The 17,988-nt window shown below is 42.4% G+C and overlaps 1 protein-coding gene across 4 annotated transcripts in view; it reads right to left on the minus strand.

Annotated features, from left to right (window-relative positions):
* Positions 1-28: 28 nt before the first annotated feature.
* sdccag8 (SHH signaling and ciliogenesis regulator sdccag8) overlaps positions 29-17,988 on the minus strand; it is a 55,480-nt gene continuing 37,520 nt past the window's right edge. For 2 of the 4 annotated variants that reach the window (XM_061836513.1, XM_061836516.1), the window contains exons 16-17: positions 15,963-16,094; positions 29-7,698 (exon numbers count right to left, since the gene is read on the minus strand). In XM_061836513.1, coding sequence (XP_061692497.1) covers positions 7,476-7,698; positions 15,963-16,094 — 355 coding nt within the window. In that variant the 3' untranslated portion in view covers positions 29-7,475. Of the gene's footprint in view, positions 7,699-14,904; positions 15,538-15,962; positions 16,095-17,988 lie in introns of those variants that run through there. The other 2 variants (XM_061836514.1, XM_061836515.1) reach the window with 2 other exon arrangements.

Genomic DNA, 17,988 nt, shown 5'->3' on the forward strand with positions numbered 1-17,988 from the left:
CTGCTAACTTTTAAGCTAAGACACGTCCGCGTCGATTTTGCACTCTAAATGAGTACAGGATGTCACGTACGCACGCTAGGAGGTTCCTCATCAAAGCACAGCAGTTCGCCGACCACGACGCCCCCTCCCCCCCTTTCTAGCTTTACCACCCACAATGCAACACTCGCTCCCCGATTGAAGACTGGACGGAAGTGAGACGTGGGAGTCCGACGCAAACGTTTCGACGACCACGACGACGATCTTTCCTTGGCGGAGGTACTTCTGGCTTATTTATTATCGCGGTCATTTTTCTATTTGACTTTTTTCTACCGGCGGAATCTCGGAACGTTAGAACTGAGGAAACAAAATGGCCGAAGGATGTCGAAAACGGTTCCGTCGCTTTTTACCTCTGCCAAGCGTTATTTGTCTATTTATTAGTTACTGTGATCTCTTTTGTTTTTTTTCTTTTAGGGTTTTGCACAGGATGTACGAGTTCTTGTGCCCACGAGAGTTCAGACCTCCGCCAAGGCCCTTTTTTTTGGAGGGGGGGGGGGGGGAGTTTTCAAAAATACACCTCGGAAGTTGCATCCATGACGTCACAGTACTGTAGACTTTCCCAGGTATAGTTGACGGCAATTGAAGGATAATGCGATCATAGCTAGCTAGCTATGGAACTTTTTGGTACAAAGTGTTAGCTAGCTAGCAATCTGGTATGCGTTACTAGCCTGGCTGCTCAGCAACAAGAGTTGAACAACTCCAGATTTTTTGTAGTCGACGCTACGGCTATGATAGTCGATTTGATTCCTCGACTGTTGATTTTATTTATTGATTTTTCTTGTTGTCGTCTTTCACTTCGTTGATTTCAGCCATTCGCAAGTGTTGCTAATGCGATTTATTGGCTTCGAGCATTGCTGTCATTGCATAGTGGTAAAGTTGATCAGTCGGTTCAAGATTAGTGATAAAGTCAACTAGTTGTCTAGTCGGCGCAAACGTAGACGTAGTTGGTGGTTTCGCATCAACGGTGCTCGTTTTTGTCAAAATACGTGATTGGCGATTCATCGACTTCAAGCTAAAATTGTCATTGCGCACTGGTAAAGTCGGCGGAGTTGAACCTCTAATTTTGATATCAAAGACAACAATTAAGACACTGTGTGTCTTATTGTTGCCATAATAATAATTTTTTTTTGGTTTTACATTGAATGGGTTACTAATATTTCCATTGCGTTATTAATAATACATCTATGAATGATATTCGACAAATTGTCAATATTATATTATGCAGTATATAATAAACAATATATATTAATATTATTCCAAAGGTTGCACTGTAGATTCCTGTTTATCCCCTCCATCCTCCCAAAAATAATTATTAATTATTAATAGTACATTTATGAATGATATAGGACAGAGTGTCCATAATACATTATGCAGTATATAATAAACAATACATATTAATGGCATTCCAAAAGTTGCACTGTAGATTCCTGTTGACCCCCTCCATTCCCCCAAAAATAATTTCAATTATTTTTAGTTTTTGGTCATAGTCTAATTAAACATGCGTTATTACCATGTAAGTATTGTTGTTTTTGTTTGATTGTTTTGTTTGTGGGTTTAACGCCTTGGCGGAAGTCTGAACTTTCCGAACTTCTGTTTGTTTTGTTTTTGGGTTTTGTGATCATAATGTGACAAGCGCAGTTGACGGGACGTGTTGAAGACAGACATGACAAGTTTATCGATATTAAAAGTATTTATTGTCGGGGCGTCGGTGTGAGCCGAAGACGGCGGGAAAGAAGCGCAAGTAGGGAAGCGGAAGACAATGGAAGAAAAGCAAAGTCGACGAAGGAAGGCCGGTGAGAGTCGAGGAGTAGTTGGAAGCGGCACGTCGAAAAGCGGTTGATAGGTCTGCCTCGCGGGCAGGAGATCCTGGGTTGAATCCAGCTTCGTCCCATGCCCCCCCCCCCCCCCCAAAAAAAAGAGCTTCACTGAAAGTTCTAAATGATCCAAATGTGTGTTTCGTTTGTCTGTTGGCGACCGGTCCGGCCTCTCGCTCAAAATAGGCTGGGATAGGCTTCAGCTACATCGAGACCCGACTGCGACGAAAGGCGCTCTGTCGGTCTTTCACGTGCGCGGCAGAGGGCGGCGTTTGTCACGTCAGTCGCCCTGGAGCGGTCGCGTCTTCCAACGTTCCGGCCGGTCCTTTCGCGTTAAGTTTGTCTTCACACGCCAGGAAAGCCTTATTGGTTTCATTCCAAAAACAAAGACAAATAATAATAATAATAATAATTTATTTAAATGCAGCAACATTTTAAAAACCATGCATTTAACATGCAATGCAGTTGAAATAGACAAAATGTATGTCATGCTATTTATTATCATTTGAATGTCAGTGTTATTATCACTTGAATTTGTTTTCTAATTTATTGGATGTCATCTTGTTTGTGTTCATTCTGCAGTCTGACTGAAAAAAAAAACAAAAAAAAAACTTTTATTCTTGACAACGTACAGAACAGTATATGATGTGCTTCTTTGAGGCACACTGGACAAAAGTAAGAAACCTGAAAATAAAAATGGAGATGTTTTGAGTTTTTCAATTAATGCCATATCTGCCATCTTCCCTTTTTGGAATAAATAGGAAAAAAAAAAAAAAAAAGAACAGAAACATTTCAGCGGCCTCCAGTGGTGGTTTTTTATGTTTTTGTGTGTCTGCGCGCGCGCTGTTGTACAGTGAGGCTCTCTAGCCAGGGAGTTAAAAAAAAAAAAGAAAAAAAAAGCAGTTCCATCAACCTAGAAGGGGTGGACTTTATTTTCCTTCTTATATAGTTGCACTAAAATAAATTATGCCTTCAGACGTTTTTATGCTTCAAAAAGAAAAAAAAAACGAACTTAGTTAGTTAGTAAAAGGGTTGATGGGATGTAATTTCTTTCTTTTTATTTAATCTTATTTATTTATTTAAAAAACTGGAGGAGGGCGCAAATCATGCCGAATGTAAAAAGTATGAACATGTTAAAAAAAAAAAGTCAAAGGTTAACTTTCATGGTGCAAAATGTACTGCCAATCAATTTTATTTTAATATTATATCAATTATTTTTTCAAAGAAAAAAAAACAAATGGAAAATATAGAAAATTAGTTTTATAGTAACTTTCTATATATTTAAATTGTCAAAGAGATTTTCTGATTTTTTTTTTTTTTGGCATTTAACAAAACAAAATAATTGACCTGAAACGGGAGATGCTTGGTCTGTTTTTACTTTGGACAATGAAATAAAAAAATGAAAAGTGTTTTTGCACACTGTATGGAAACTTGTCTTGAACTATATATACGTTTCTGAATATTGTTTTAAAAATATATAAAGTCTAATCCCGTTAGAATGTAATAAAGGTGCAGCATATCTGAATATTTATGAATTTATTTATTCAACAAAAATATTCCAATTAGACAGAAATAATTTTTTTAAACAAGTTTTATTAAATAAAAGATTTAATTTATTCCATCATGAAAAAAAGTTTTATAAATACACACGATTGCTATCCTGCTTAAACACAAAAGAAACAGACTAAATGTTATTCAATTTATCGCATCTGTGAAGTCAGACTAAAGAAGTCGAAATAAAAGTAGAAAAAGAGCAACGCTGACATGCTTACAGAAATTCATTTCGTCACACGACACTTTTTGATATTGCGTGCGTTAGTCGTGGAGCTGTCGTGTGTGGTTGATCATCATGTGGTTCTGTTTGGCCAGCAGCTCACACACCTGCTGGGCGCTGCTCTGACATCGACGGTCCAACTGTTGAAGTCTAAAAAACACACACGCAATTATTGACTGACACACAAAGAGTCTTGGCCGCGAGAGAAGCAAATATTGAAAAAAAAAAAAACTTGGCTCCATCAGAGCTTTAAACAGCGCTCAACAGGAGACAATTGATTAGGTACAAAATCAAGTAAGTTCAAGTTTTTGAACATGTTGAAAATGAACATCCGGACAACGATCAGCAGTGGAAGGAATTTATGTTCCCCATTTTTTTTTATGGAGAAAAGAAAAACTTTTGCAAAATTGGTGAAAATTTTTTAAAATTTATTTTTGTATTTTTTTTCATTTGGACTTGTGACCCCAAAATATGTTTTTGAAAAAAAAAGGTGTTCCAAATATATACATTCTTTCAATAAAAATATATATTTTAAAGTTTTGGGAGAATGTGTCTGTGAAAAATATACCAGCATTTTTTAACCTTTCTGAAAATTATGGTACCAAAAATGAACTTTTATCAATTTATGAGTCAAAATAACTTTGTGTGCCCCCAAAATAAATTTTAAAAATACACTTATTTCTTCAATTTTTTTTATTCTTCTGATTTTGTGTTCTTAAAGATATATATTTGAAAATGTGTATTACAAATACAGATTAATATATATATATTGTTTGATTACACTGACTTTTTTCATCTTTCTTTGAGAGTTTGTGTCCCGACAATATACTTAAAAAAAAAAATAGACTCAGAAATACACTTTTAAAAAAGTTTATATTTAGCAATTTGTGTCAAAAATATCTTTCTCACATTTCATTCATTTTTATTTTGATTACCAGAAGCCACAAGTGACTGGAAAACTCATCAAAACATAAATATATGTAAATCGTAATTAAGCTGTTTACGTTTTTCCATATATATTTAAAATCAAATTACTACCCCGCCCCAAAAAAATGTGCACTTTGTGACATTGTATGCTAATATAAAGTGTACAAATGGGAATGGAAGTGGAAATGGAAGTGCAACCTTTCAAGCTTTTAATGGACTCGATATCGGAAGCTGATTTTTTCATAATACGTGCTCCATGCAGCTTCTCTCTCTCTCTCTCACACACACACGCAGCCAATGTCGTGAGGCCAACCTCAGACCTTGAACAGCCTCACCCCAAGCCACATTTCACACACCCACTTCAGAAGGTGGGGGGATGGTGTGCACGTTGTAGCTAACGCCCAAAATCCACCCGATGCCCTCCATCCACTGGCGCAGTCATTCATTAATTAGGATTAATGTGGCTTAATGCCTTTTGCAGACAGGCGCACATCACTGCAAAAGTGACTTGAATGATTGGTGGCCGCATGACACAAGGACGTTTTGACCTGGTAAAAGGACGCCCCTTGCTGGACAGAAAGTGTGTGTGCGCGTGCGCAGGGACACGCGCGTGACAGCAGTCAAAATTCCAAGCAGGTTTAGCTGGGGGGCACTCTGCAGTAATTTCCCCTGACAGTCTTGATCATGAAACACTGCACGCACACACACACGAGTGGTCGCCCACAGCAAGTGTTTGTTTATTTACAGGTGGGAGAGCATCATTTCCTGTGGGCCGAGGAGGGAACAGCCACTAAAAGGATGAAGGATGCGGCCATTAAAAGTCATATTTGAGTTGTTCAAAAGCCTGGCGAGGGTTTGAGCCAGAGCCACACATCGAGACGCTGACATGCGGGAAATGTCAACGGAGGGCAGGACACGCACGTTACGCACGTTGCCCCTCGATTTGAGGAGGTCGGAAAGATTGCGCCGAGCGTGAGCGTCATCCTGCGCGGGGTGCATTTTTGTTTTCGTTCCTCGATTTGCTCGTAAAACGCTCGAGTTGACCACTCAATATTTGAACTGAGGACTACACTGAAAATCGGTGAAATTTTGAAATCGGTTTCCTCCTTTTCCGATGAAAACGTCGGCCGGGCTGCTCGCCACGTAACTGGAGCACATAAGAGGGAGCACGAAACTCCCATGCTGGCCTCCAGTGCACTCCAAAACTGATTTGAAGATTCTTTACTTTTTTAAATGTTCAAATGGTGTTTGGGCCTCCCCTTCTTCTCTGCGTCCGACCGGCTGCTCCCGAAGGTTGCCATTTATAGTTTATGTATTTTATTTTACAAATAAGCCATGTTTTATATCTGTGACAAAGATATTGTTTTTATTTTATATTTTTTGTATTTTATTTTCAAGTCCTAATTCCGATCTATGGACATTTTATTTATTCTTGCCTCATTTAGTTGTTTCATCTTTTAGTCTCTTTTAAAGGCAAATTTGCAAATTTCATTTTATTTTTATGTCATGTTGCAGATCGGCGGAACAGTGGATCAGCTGGTAGAGCGTCGGCGTCTCGGTTATGAGGACCCGGGTTCGATCCCGGCCCCACCTGTTTGGGGTTTGCATTTTCTCTCCCGTGCCTGTGTGGGTTTTCTCCGGGCACTCCGGTTTCCTCCCACATCCCAAAAACATGCAACAATAATTGGACGCTCTAAATTGACCCTCGGTGTGATTGTGAGTGCGGCTGTTTGTCTCCATGTGCCCTGCGATTGGCTGGCGACCAGTTCAGGGTGTACCCCGCCTCCTTCCCCTTGACAGCTGGGATAGGCTCCAGCACTCCCGTGACCCTTGTGAGGATAAGCGGCAAAGAAAATGGATGGATGGAAAACCTGATCAATATTTCTGACTCAAAATTCTGATGCGCACGCAGCCAGTACGGAGCTGCGGTCCGCTGCGCACTCCGCAATTGCGACGCGAAACCTGACGACAGCCAATCAGGAAACTCGCTGAAGCTGTTCGCTATTGGCCAGCAACCGGAGGAGCAACTGTCTCATTGGTCGTTCGCCACAATGAAAATGACGAGAAGAGCTTGCAACCGCAATCTAACACACAAGCTAAGAGTTAGCCTAGCCTCTTTTATTTCGATTTGGAGAATTGGGGAGTGGTGTGGGGGTATTTTCAGGAGGCATTTATGTATTGTTTTTTTATTTGAGGTAGTAATTGTATTTCTTGATTGCATGTTAAGCGGGTTCGAGGTTAGCCAGTAAGCTTGCCTGGTTGCAAAAACACCGCCACAGGCGACGAGCTGCAGCTGCCACACACACACACACACACACACACACACAGAATGTTGCTATAACATAAGTGTGTCTGCAGGTCATACCCTCCCCCCACCAGCCTCTCTTGCCAGTTGTTGCTATGCTCACGTGCACAACATGTGCGATGACATTTTCATCACGACCACACGAAAGACTCGGCTTTTATCGTTGTCTTCCGGGTGTGTGTGTGTGTGTGTGTGTAAATGTGTAAATCCGTGACGTGTATTTAAACTCAAAAATAATAAGAGATAAGAATAAGAATATTAGTTTGAAAATCTTCTTCTTCTTTTCCTTTCGGCTTGTCCCGTAAGGGGTCGCCACAGCGTGTCATCTTTCTCCATCTAAGCCTCGTGCATCTATGACGTTCGGGGAATTTAAAATAAGTAATTCAGCCCCCCCCCCCAAAAAAAAAAATGTCCACTGACATTTTAAGGCAAAAAAAAAAAAAAAAAAATGGGAAAACCAACCCCAGAACAAAAGCTAAATACCTGGTGAAGATGCTGGGTGAAGCTGGAAAAGAAAATGTCATTGTCCACAGTGATACAAGTCCTTCACAGACACGGAGTGAAAGGCCACTTACCGAGAATGAAGCTGTTATTCATAAAGAAACATAACAAAAACAGATTACAGTTTGCAAAAAGACACCAAGACAAAGATCTTAAGTTCTGGAGATAGGACGTGTGGTCTGATGAAGCTAAAGTGGAGCTGTTTAGCCGTAATGGCCAATGTTAAATCTGCAGGAAAAAGGGGCAAGGTTCTAGACCTGAGAACACCGTCCCAACTGTGAAGCATGGGGGTGGCAGCGTCATGTTGTGGGGCTGTTTTTGCTCCAGCAGGAACTGGAGCTCTTCAGAAAATAGACATCACACAGAAATATTATAACAAAGTAAAAACCTCCATACTAAGGAAATGGATGTATAGTAAACTTATAACCTCAAAGAAAATTCTCTGTCAGTATTGTGGCATTTATCAAAATGAAATAATTTTGGTGATCCTGACATATTTGAAATAGGTGAGGTTTAGTTTGATTGTACTTCAAACAGTGAGACAAAAAAAAAAAGAATTTGCAGAGTGGATGTAAACGTCTGGCTTCAGCTGCAGCTTCAAAGTGAAGAAACGCTTCGGAAGTGCTTGCGTTCATTTAAGCGTCGCGTGTGCGCCGCAGGCGCGTCGACGACCCGTCCAAGTGTGTCTTAAAGAGCGGCGCTAAAAACAGCAGCAGCGCGTTTATGAGGTACATTTTACAAGGTGCACTCGCTGACTTTGCACACTCGGAAAGAGTGCAGCTTGCGGGGCCTCTGGCCACTTACGCCGCCTCAGCGCTCCGACGCTGCCGATGTGCACAAACGGGGCGACGCCACCCGACTGGGCCGCGACGGAGATGCCGACGCGGAGACCAGGACGAAGCATGGCCGCCATCTAGAGGCCAAGGCAGGACCGAATATTTATTCAGTATACACAGTACAGGCGGCACGGTGGATCAGCTGGTAAAGTGTTGGCCTCACAGTTCTGAGGACCTGGGTTCAATCCCGGCCCCACCTGTGTGAGTTTGCATGTTCTCTCCAGGCCTGTGTAGGTTTCCTCCCACATCAGAAAAAATATGCAACAATAATTGGACACTCTAAATTGCCACCTCGGTGTGATTGTGAGTGCGGCTGTTTGTCTCAATGTGGCCTGCGATTGGCTGGGGACCAGTTCAGGGTGTACCCCGCTTCCTGCCCGTTGACAGCCAGGATAGGCTCCAGCGCTCCCTGCGACCCTCGTGAGGATAAGCGGCTCAGAAAATGGATGGATGGATATACACAGTTATAGTGCTGAACACGGGAACTATAAAATGTGTACATTTGGGGTATGCAAAAAAAAAATAACTGCAGAGTGGTCCGCAATGAGATCATATCATTTTCATTTTCCTCCTATATATGAAAAATATTGCTGAGTTTGGGAGGTACGTATATGAAGTAGTAGTATAAGGGGGAATGCAATCAAGAATTCTGCTTGCATCCTGATCGAGGTCAACAATTTCACGTTTCAGGAGGAGGCCATCAAGATGTCAAATGTCGGCGTTAACTTGGGTCACGAAAAATGAGGAATCACGACACATTTGGGATTGTTGAAATGACAAATGAGAGATTCTGGAAAACGTGAGCGCGCAAAGTTGTCAAATGCGTCCAAGTGTTGGGATTCATAATTCAACTCGTGAATTTTGGTCCAGAATGACGCGTGTAAATGCGGAAATATGCTTTGTGTGATACTTAGCACAAAGTAACGCTTACCGTCGCTGTCGGGTGGAAACCTCCTACGTTCAAAAATGGTCAACCCCCCCCCCCACCCCACGCCCCCCACCCCCAACTGATACAGTTAGTCTGTTGTCTGTTTCTTGCTTTTGTTCTACACGTTGTTACCCAATTGGGTTGTCGTAAATTGCACAAGAACAAATCTACTAATCCTCTTGAACACTCAACTGTCCGAGAAAAATTGAGAACTCCGCATTGTGCCACATGCCACGGGGGCCGTGTGCCATTATGTTGCCTCAAGACTGAAAGTCTGGCTGTTTTTTCTTTAGAAAATGTTCCGATTAAGTACACTGAAGTCTATTGGAAGAGCAGAGAAAATGTTGTATCCGTTACTGCTCTGTTCGGGTTAAAGTCGCAGTTGTTTGAAGGTCTACTATCATAGCATTCGTGTCCATTTCTATTAGATTTAGGCTTAATAATAGTTGGAATAGTACCGTGATTTCCGGCCTATGAGCCGGGACTTTTTTTCCCACACGCTTTCAACCCTGCGGTTTATGCGGTGATTCGGCTAATTTGTGCATTTTTTCTAACGGCTGCAAGGGGGCACTCAAGCGGAAAAGGTAAGAGTGACACCGGTGGAATAGATGTGCCGAGGAAGTGACTTTTACAGGTGCGGTGTGACGGTCTGAGCGCTCCCTATGCTGCAAAGTCTCTTTGTGAGTAATGCGCATGTGAGTAAACTTCCGGCCATTCTGAAACATCCCCGTCCACGCTTCAACATGCGCCATTCGACAACTTGCCGCCGAGTGTTCATGTTCACTATGGATGTCTCAGAAAAACGAACGCAGCGTACGTACATATATGTGTGGATATCTTTTTTAAAATTATTTTATTTATTTTGTTTAAAGTTTAGGTTAGGGTTAAGTTATAACGTATGTTAGCTCCCTCTATATAGAAAAAGGCGAACTATGAGACCGCGAGATTTCCCAGTAAGCGTCTGCTTCGCACACAGAGTTCCCCCGTTATTAATGCATGCATTAATAACAATAATAATAATAACAATAATTCATCACAAGGAGAATTTTCAGCATGGGGGAGCGCTCAGACCGTCACACCGGCTCTGTTAGCGCTGCGCTAGCGTTTTACTGCCGTGTCTCTGTGATTTTTACCAATGTTTTTTTTTTTTAACCAGCCCTGTTAACGCGGCGGCGCTACCTTTAGCTCTGTGTACCGTCTTTGTAACGATCTCGTGTTTCAATGTGGGAATTTGCGGCTTTTACACGTCTGCGGCATATGTATGGACCAAATAGTATTTCCTTTACAAATGTACTCGGTGAGGCTTATAACCGGGTGCGCTCTGCAGGCCGGGAATTACGGTAACAGTCTAGCTTTGGTTGGACAAAATTATTTGGTTTGGGTGAACATTTCAACATTTTTGTCTTATGTGTCAGCGTTGCAGTAAACACTAGTTAGGGGTGGCAAACAACTTGAAGCAAGCGCACTCTGCCTCTTTTTTTTTGGGGGGGGGGGAGAGAACTGTGTGAGCAAACGTGTGAGAACAGGTGTGAATAAATACTTCAAAAAGTGTGTTCTAGTAAGGTGAAAACGTGGAAGGGGTAAAACAGATTTTTACCGAGAACCTAGCCCCCCATCCAACACACACACACTCATAATTCAAAATGTCCTAATAGTGTGGCGTGTATTCAGGTCCAATGACCTCATAAACAAACACAACAAACGCATCATGTTCACTTGAATAGGATGAACCATAATACTGCGGGGAACTGTGTACTGTATGTACTGTGGGTATTGAGTACGTTCACAGACTACAGGCAATAAATTAGATTCTACTGTAGACAGTTCATCATCCTTTAAGTCTCTCTCTCGCTCCCACACACACACAGACACACAGCAATGAGTCTCATATTCTTCAAACCGCTGCCAACTTAATTTGCAAATGAAAAGTTTTTGCAAGGAGCGTCGTCCTAGCTTCTGGGGCATGGCAGCACACAGTGCGCGTGTGTGTGTGGCAGGCGCCCAGATGAAGCAGCCCTCGCCCCCCCCAGGGCTCGTCGCTCGCCCGCGGTAGTAGCGAGCCTGTTCCTTCTTCCCGCGGCCCGTCACGACCATTTGTTCCATTAAGCAATCTCCTGGAGCCTCTGGTGCGCGCGCACACAGACACACAGACACACACACACCACACACACACCACAATCCAACAACTGCTCGCACAGCTCATGGTGCACATGGGCCGCCATCCCTCCTTCCAGACGCACACACCATCCTTGTTCACAGAGGCCATATGGCCCAGTCGGGCCTGTGGATCCGCGCACACACACATCTGCGCATATACTGTATGTTGCACCACACACACACATAATGGAGAAGTGTGTGTGCACGTGACCTAAGTGTGCGCACGGTTGTATGTGGTGATAATTGGCGAGGCGGCCCGCGAGCAGCTGTGCGCCGACTGAAGATTTGCGCGAGGTTCGCCGCAGCAAAGCGGACGAGTGACAGAAGGAGAGGAAGAAGAGGGTGAGGAGGAAGAGGAAGACGAAGAAAGAAGAGAGGGCAGCGGGGAAGGGCACCGGACAGCACATCTTAAGAAAGGGCTCATTTTTGGAGAAGTAGGGGACAAAAAATAAAGAAAAGAAAATGATATTGCTGTTGGTTCTGTCAGGCCTGCCAAAAATATATGTATTGTATTTTATGTTCAGTTTTATATACATATGAGTGCTCAGTTTTTTTTGTTTTGTAATGTTTACTATTTTATTTTTTTTTTGTCAGTACGAAAAAGTCATTACACTTATCTAAGTCGATAGGAGTTTAATTATTATTCATGTTTAAATTGAATCATGAAATTCTCTTAGTAACATTTTTACATAAAATATTTGATCTTTTTTCATTTGGTAATGTTTTTATCCATATTTTTCATATTTTCGATTGAAAAGGGAATTTAAGAAAAATGTGGAAACATTCCAGTTCTGTTTTAAAATGATAAAGTTGATGTTTTTTCAATTATCTTAAAATTTAAAAAATAGTCAGATCTTGTAACAGCCACCAACATTTTTAAAAAAAATCTTTATTTTAAATTGTAAATTTGGTAAACAGTAACCAGTTTATTTTTCATTTTAAAATAATCATTTCAATAATTAGTTGTAATTTTTTAGATTTTTGTCATCTCTTAGCTTTTAAATAAAAAGTATATTTTTTGATGTTTATACATATTTTTACATTTTTGAATTTTTTGGCAATGTTTATCTTTATAAAATTTAATGACAAAAATGTAAAGTTCATTTTTTGTAAAATGATATATTGTTACATTCCACTTTTATTGCAATAGTGTGATATATTTTATTCACTCAAAAAACATTTTCAAAGATTATTTTTTTTTATTAAAAACTAGTACATCTGGAAATTCACTTTTAATTCCAACATTTGTTTTTAATTAAGTAATTACGTAAAACATTTTATTTGGTACATCTGAAAAGCATAATAATGTCCAACAATAATGCGACGCTTTAAATAGTAGACAGAACTGAGAAAACTAATAATACCATTTATTGAACAATATGTGCCGTAATAATATGTACTATTTTGGTTTGTAGTCATTCTTGGCAGCTCCATCCACTCCTCATCATCATGATGATGTAAACAACACAGAAATAGTCAAATAAATAATGAAGTGTGTGTTAAAAAACCCCTGTGTCGTTTGGCAGCCGCCTTGCCCGGTAAAAATACATCAAGCTGATTTTCCAAATGTTTTGCTCTTCACGGCACAGATTGCGGCGATGGGAGGAAAGGGAAGGGAAGGCGGGGGGGGGGGGGGGGGTGAAGGGGAGGGGAGGGTAGGGTAGGGGACCAAGAAGGCGCTGGATGGTGACGAGGCCACTCGCTTGCTTGACTTGTTAACGGATTACACCTTGAAAGGCCTCGGGGCGACGGGATGGGCCGCCCCGTGATGCGTTCGAGGCCCTGCCGGGGATCGAGTAACATTCATAGAGGCTAACACAGTAACGAGTCGACTGTGACACGCTTGTGCGCGCACCTCGCTGTCATTATCTGCGTCACTGGTGCGCTGCACGCAGACCAACGCGACCCAACTCCGTGCGAGATTTTGTAGATAGTTTTCGAGCGCTGCTGACAGTCGGCAACCATTTTTACTGCAATTCAAAATTTGTATGATCGCGGCTGTAAAAATTTTAATCACGTGAACTTTCGCAAACAAATGGTGGCCATGTTGAATGTGGGCATTGACAAGGCAGCCGAGCGCCTCCATTACTCCGTTTCATCGAGGTTTCACTGTATAAATAGCGATATATGCATTGTGTACATGTATTTTATTTCACAAGACATCACAAGACATTATCCAAGCCGCTTATCCTCACAGGGCTTGCAGGAAAGCTGGAGCCAATCCCAGCTAATTTCAGGGGAAAGGCAGACTACACCGTGAACAGGGCCGATATCGACACCATCACTGAGCAGGAATCGATCCCACGCTGCCCGCACCAAAGGCAGGCGTGTGTACCACTACACCATCAGTGACTCACAGTACTTCCATGTATTGATCATTTCATATGTACCTGTGGCTAAGAGGCAAAACGTGGTCTCTGATTGAGAAATGGACAAATGCAGTAAATAATAATAGTAAGTAAAGAATGTGGCTCTCATATATCCACATTCAATCCATTTTTAGCCCGTTTCCCTTTCTTTGCATTATTACAATGTAATTACAGCGGCCGGGGGACAACCGCGCAATGTTGTTTTGTGGTTCAATGTTAATAAGTGGCGCACCAACATCTCGTTTTTGTATGTTTTGCTCCACTCTCTGCGACTTGGGCGTCTGTTCAAGTCACCAAACCTTGATAAATATGTGCCTAGGTGGAATAAAACTGCCTTATTACCGTAATGCCCGGCCTACAGAGCACACCTGGTTACAAGCCTCACAAGTACATTTTTTACAGGAAATACCATTTAGTACATACATACTCCGCAGCTGTGTAAAAGCCACAAGTGCCCAGATTGAATCCCACATTGAAACATGAGATATTTACAAAGACGGTCCACAGAAAGAGTATAACACGAGCGCGGTGCTCACGCTAGTGCTAACTGCGCTAAAGCTCGCACTAACGCTAGTGTCGCGCTAGTGCTAACGCCGCATTAGCACTAATGCTAACAGGCCCGGTTAAAATAAAACTTACCGCTAAATATCACCAAGACATGCTAGTAACACAGCAGCGACACGCTAGTGCAGCGCTAACGCTAGTGCAGCACTAACAGGGCCAGTAAAAGTCATATTTTCCACCGGTCTCATTCTTACCTTTTCCGCTCGAGTTCCCCCTTGCGGCCATTAGAAAAAATGCACAAATTAGCTGCATCACTGCATAAACCGCAGTTTTGAAAGCGTGTGAAAAAAGTCGGGGCTTGTATGCCGGAAATTACGGTATATACTATATTTTTAATGCACCAAAACATTTGCAAAGTGCTGTAATTCTCATCTCTTCTCTTCTAAATACCCACAAGCAGCATACGCTCATTGGTAAACACATTCATCTGCAACTAAAAAAACTAAAAAAAAAAAAAGACATTGCCAAAACATTTAAACAAGCAAAAAAAAAAAAAACAACCACCACCAAGACAAAAGAAAAAGTCTGGTCAGGCGTGTCAAAAAAAAAAAAAAAAAAAAAAAAAAAAAAAGCTTGAGAAGTGCAGCAACTAGCAAGAGGATTCATGCACTGAGCAAAGTGTCAAAGCAGAAAACACATCTTGTTAAATGCCAACGCTGATTATCATAGTTCAGCTGGGGAACACGCCGCCAAGTTTGGGCGCCAGCTTCCCGGCCCATCCGCGCTTGGCAGGCGCCTCCCTGCTCAGCCGAACCTCCCGAGGACCGACGCACGCACGCACGCACGCACGCACGCTATGAGGAGCGATACCTTCTCCCATCCATTTTCTGAATCGTTGAGGACAAGCTATATTGTTTTTGTTTTGTTTTGGGTTTTTTTGCGTGCAGCTGCCACGCGCTAAACTTTTGTGTATGTTTGTCTGCCCGGCCATAGGTTAACTGGTGGGTGGGAGGCAATATGTAGAGCGCCTCGCGCTCGTGTCTAGGTGAGGTGCTGATGTACAGATTCGACAGAGTGGGACGACAACACCCACACACACTCTGGGCCACATGGGCAGAGAGACAGGCGACATGCCAGGCGCCCCTGCCGAGACACACACACACACACACACGCACACACACATGCACAAACACACACAGACTGATGGCAAAGCCAAATAAGGAAGCACTTGAAGTCTATAAAATGGTAAAAGGACAACTTTACTCTTGCAATATTAGAACTTTATTCCTCCAAGTAACTTTTTTTCTGGTGTAAGAGTAATCAACGGCACGGTGGATCAGCTGGTAAAGCGTTGGCCTCACAGTTCTGATGTCCCGGGTTTAATCCCTTGTGAGGATAAGTGGCAAAGAAAATGGATGCATGGATGAGAGTAGCCGCACGGATTCCTATTTTTACTATTTTGACAGCGTTATGCCTGTGAAGTTGCAAAAACACAAGCTGCCATTCTCAAGTTGCAGAGCAAGACCCCCCCCCCAAGCCCCCTAGCTCAGTTCACCAAGCATCAGAGGATGATCTCAGCTTTTTCTTTGGCTTATATGATTATGACAAAAACACGGATATTGTTCTCACCAGTATATTGTTAAAGCCAAGTAAAGATATACACAAAAGGGATTCTTTTTTTTAACTAGCGAGAACGCTTGATGTGTGCTGCAGGAAATGATTTTAGTTTGTTTGTGTGCCATGACATTTTTCAAATCTGAAATATGTGCCTTGGCCCAATAAGGGTTGAAAGGGTACATGTTGCGGCGTACCTGTTTTTCATCGTGTGATGCACGCGTCCGTGCTGAACGCACTGTTTCTCCATGTCGAGGCATCGGGCTCGCGTGCTCTTCACCGTGTCCTGAAGGTGTTGATTCACCACAGCCAGCTGCTCCACTTCGCGCCTACGCAAACACACACCATGGGATTGGGGGGGGGGGGGGAGGAATAAGAATAATATTTTAATGCTACAAGCAAGGGAGTCATTAAAAAAAGATGGCAAAAGTTCCATTATGCAGAAATGTATTCCGAAAAAGTCATCATAATGCCACAATAAAGTGAACACCGTTTCTTGCTTCATTTGTAAAATCCTGACTTTATTTGTATTAAATTCCATCCATCCATCCATTTTCGTAGCCGCTTATCCTCACGAGGATTGCTGGAGCCTATCCCAGCTGTCAACGAGCAGCAGGCAGGGTACACCCTCAACTGGTTGCCAGTCAATCGCAGCCCACATGGAGACAAACAGTCGCACCGTGGGGCCATTTAGAGTGTCCAATTAATCTTGCATGTTTTTGGAATGTGGGAGGAAAGTGGAGTGCCCGGAGGAAACCCACACAGGCACAGGGAGAAAATGCAAACTCCACACATGCGGGTCCGGGATTGAACCCGTCACCTCAGAACTGTGAGGGCAATGCTTTACCACCTGAGCCACCGTGCCGCCCATATTAAATTCTGTTAACTTTATTTTTGTTGCTCTTTCTCCTGTAAAATGACATAATAACAGTTGACTTTCAATGAGAGTTCCACATCAACTTTTCTCACATTTGCCATTTTTTCCCCAATCAAACAAATTGTGTAAATTTGTCATTATTTATTTATTTATTTTATTCTCATAAAACCTGACAGTTTTGGTTTTTTTTTTGGTCCGCTAGAAGTCGTTAGAGCACAAGATGAAATGCAAGGTGAAAAGGGTCCCCAATGTGTGATGAACCTCGAGGGCATCCGTAGCCCATTTTCTGCTTCAACAGCACGTAGCGGCCCTCATCAGCCCCAGTGTGTGTGTGTGTGTGTGTGTGTGTGTGCGCATTGTCAGTGGAGTTGTCCAGCAGGACTTTAACCGCTACACTTGGCTTGGACTCCAGGAGCTCAAACAGCTAGAGGCCCACCCACACACATCATAAACACACACAAACGGACACCACTGTACTACTGCTCAACTACCTTACACACACACACTTACTAGAGTATGTGGATGATAAGACACAAATAATAGAACATATAAGGTATTTGGTCAGTATTCGTATTTGTTAGTGGTTTGCAGCATTCTTTAGCGTCTTCGCGTGTATGCCAGTGTGTGTACATGTGTCGTGTGGCTGGTGAGGCCAGCGCGGTCTGTCAGGGCCAGATTGGAAGCCATCATGTGACTAATGTGCAGCACAGCTCCAACAGCTGACAGAACACTGGGCCCAGGGTCACTGTCGTACGTGTACTTACACACATGTATAGATAACACACACACACACACACACGCACACAAACAACAACAGGCCCACTCATCCAACATGGCAGATGGACAGCCAGGCAGGCCTGCTGTGAATACGCTCGCATCAGGTTGAACAAGAAAACAGGTCAGGCAGGAAGGGAACATGGAGTCAGTAGCGTGTCGCGTCTACTAAGTCAAAAGGAGGATTTAATATACAGCATGCAGCATTTATTAAGTCAAAATATGTCCTGGTATGATCTGAAAACATCTAGGGTATGATATGACCCTCCTTTTTTAAAGTGCCACCGTCATGAAATGCATGATTATTAGTATGTTATTAATGAAAAAAAAAAAAAAAAAAAAAGGCAGTCGGAATGGACCCATAAGTTTTTTTCACCACACAACATGATTTTGACGCAGATGTTTTTTTGTCACTCCCGCCATGAAAATCCTCTCGATGGATTTGTTTTCAAGAAGAAGCAGGAAGTGACGTTAGTAGAAGACGCCCACTCAAGCGGTCTCGTCTGTTTCTACTAGTTCTACTTCGGGGAAGGTCGCTCGTTGTTCCTTCGTATTAGCCAAAATGCCGGCCA

Source organism: Syngnathoides biaculeatus, chromosome 12 (assembly GCF_019802595.1).
Source record: "Syngnathoides biaculeatus isolate LvHL_M chromosome 12, ASM1980259v1, whole genome shotgun sequence".
Taxonomy (NCBI): Eukaryota; Metazoa; Chordata; class Actinopteri; order Syngnathiformes; family Syngnathidae; genus Syngnathoides; species Syngnathoides biaculeatus.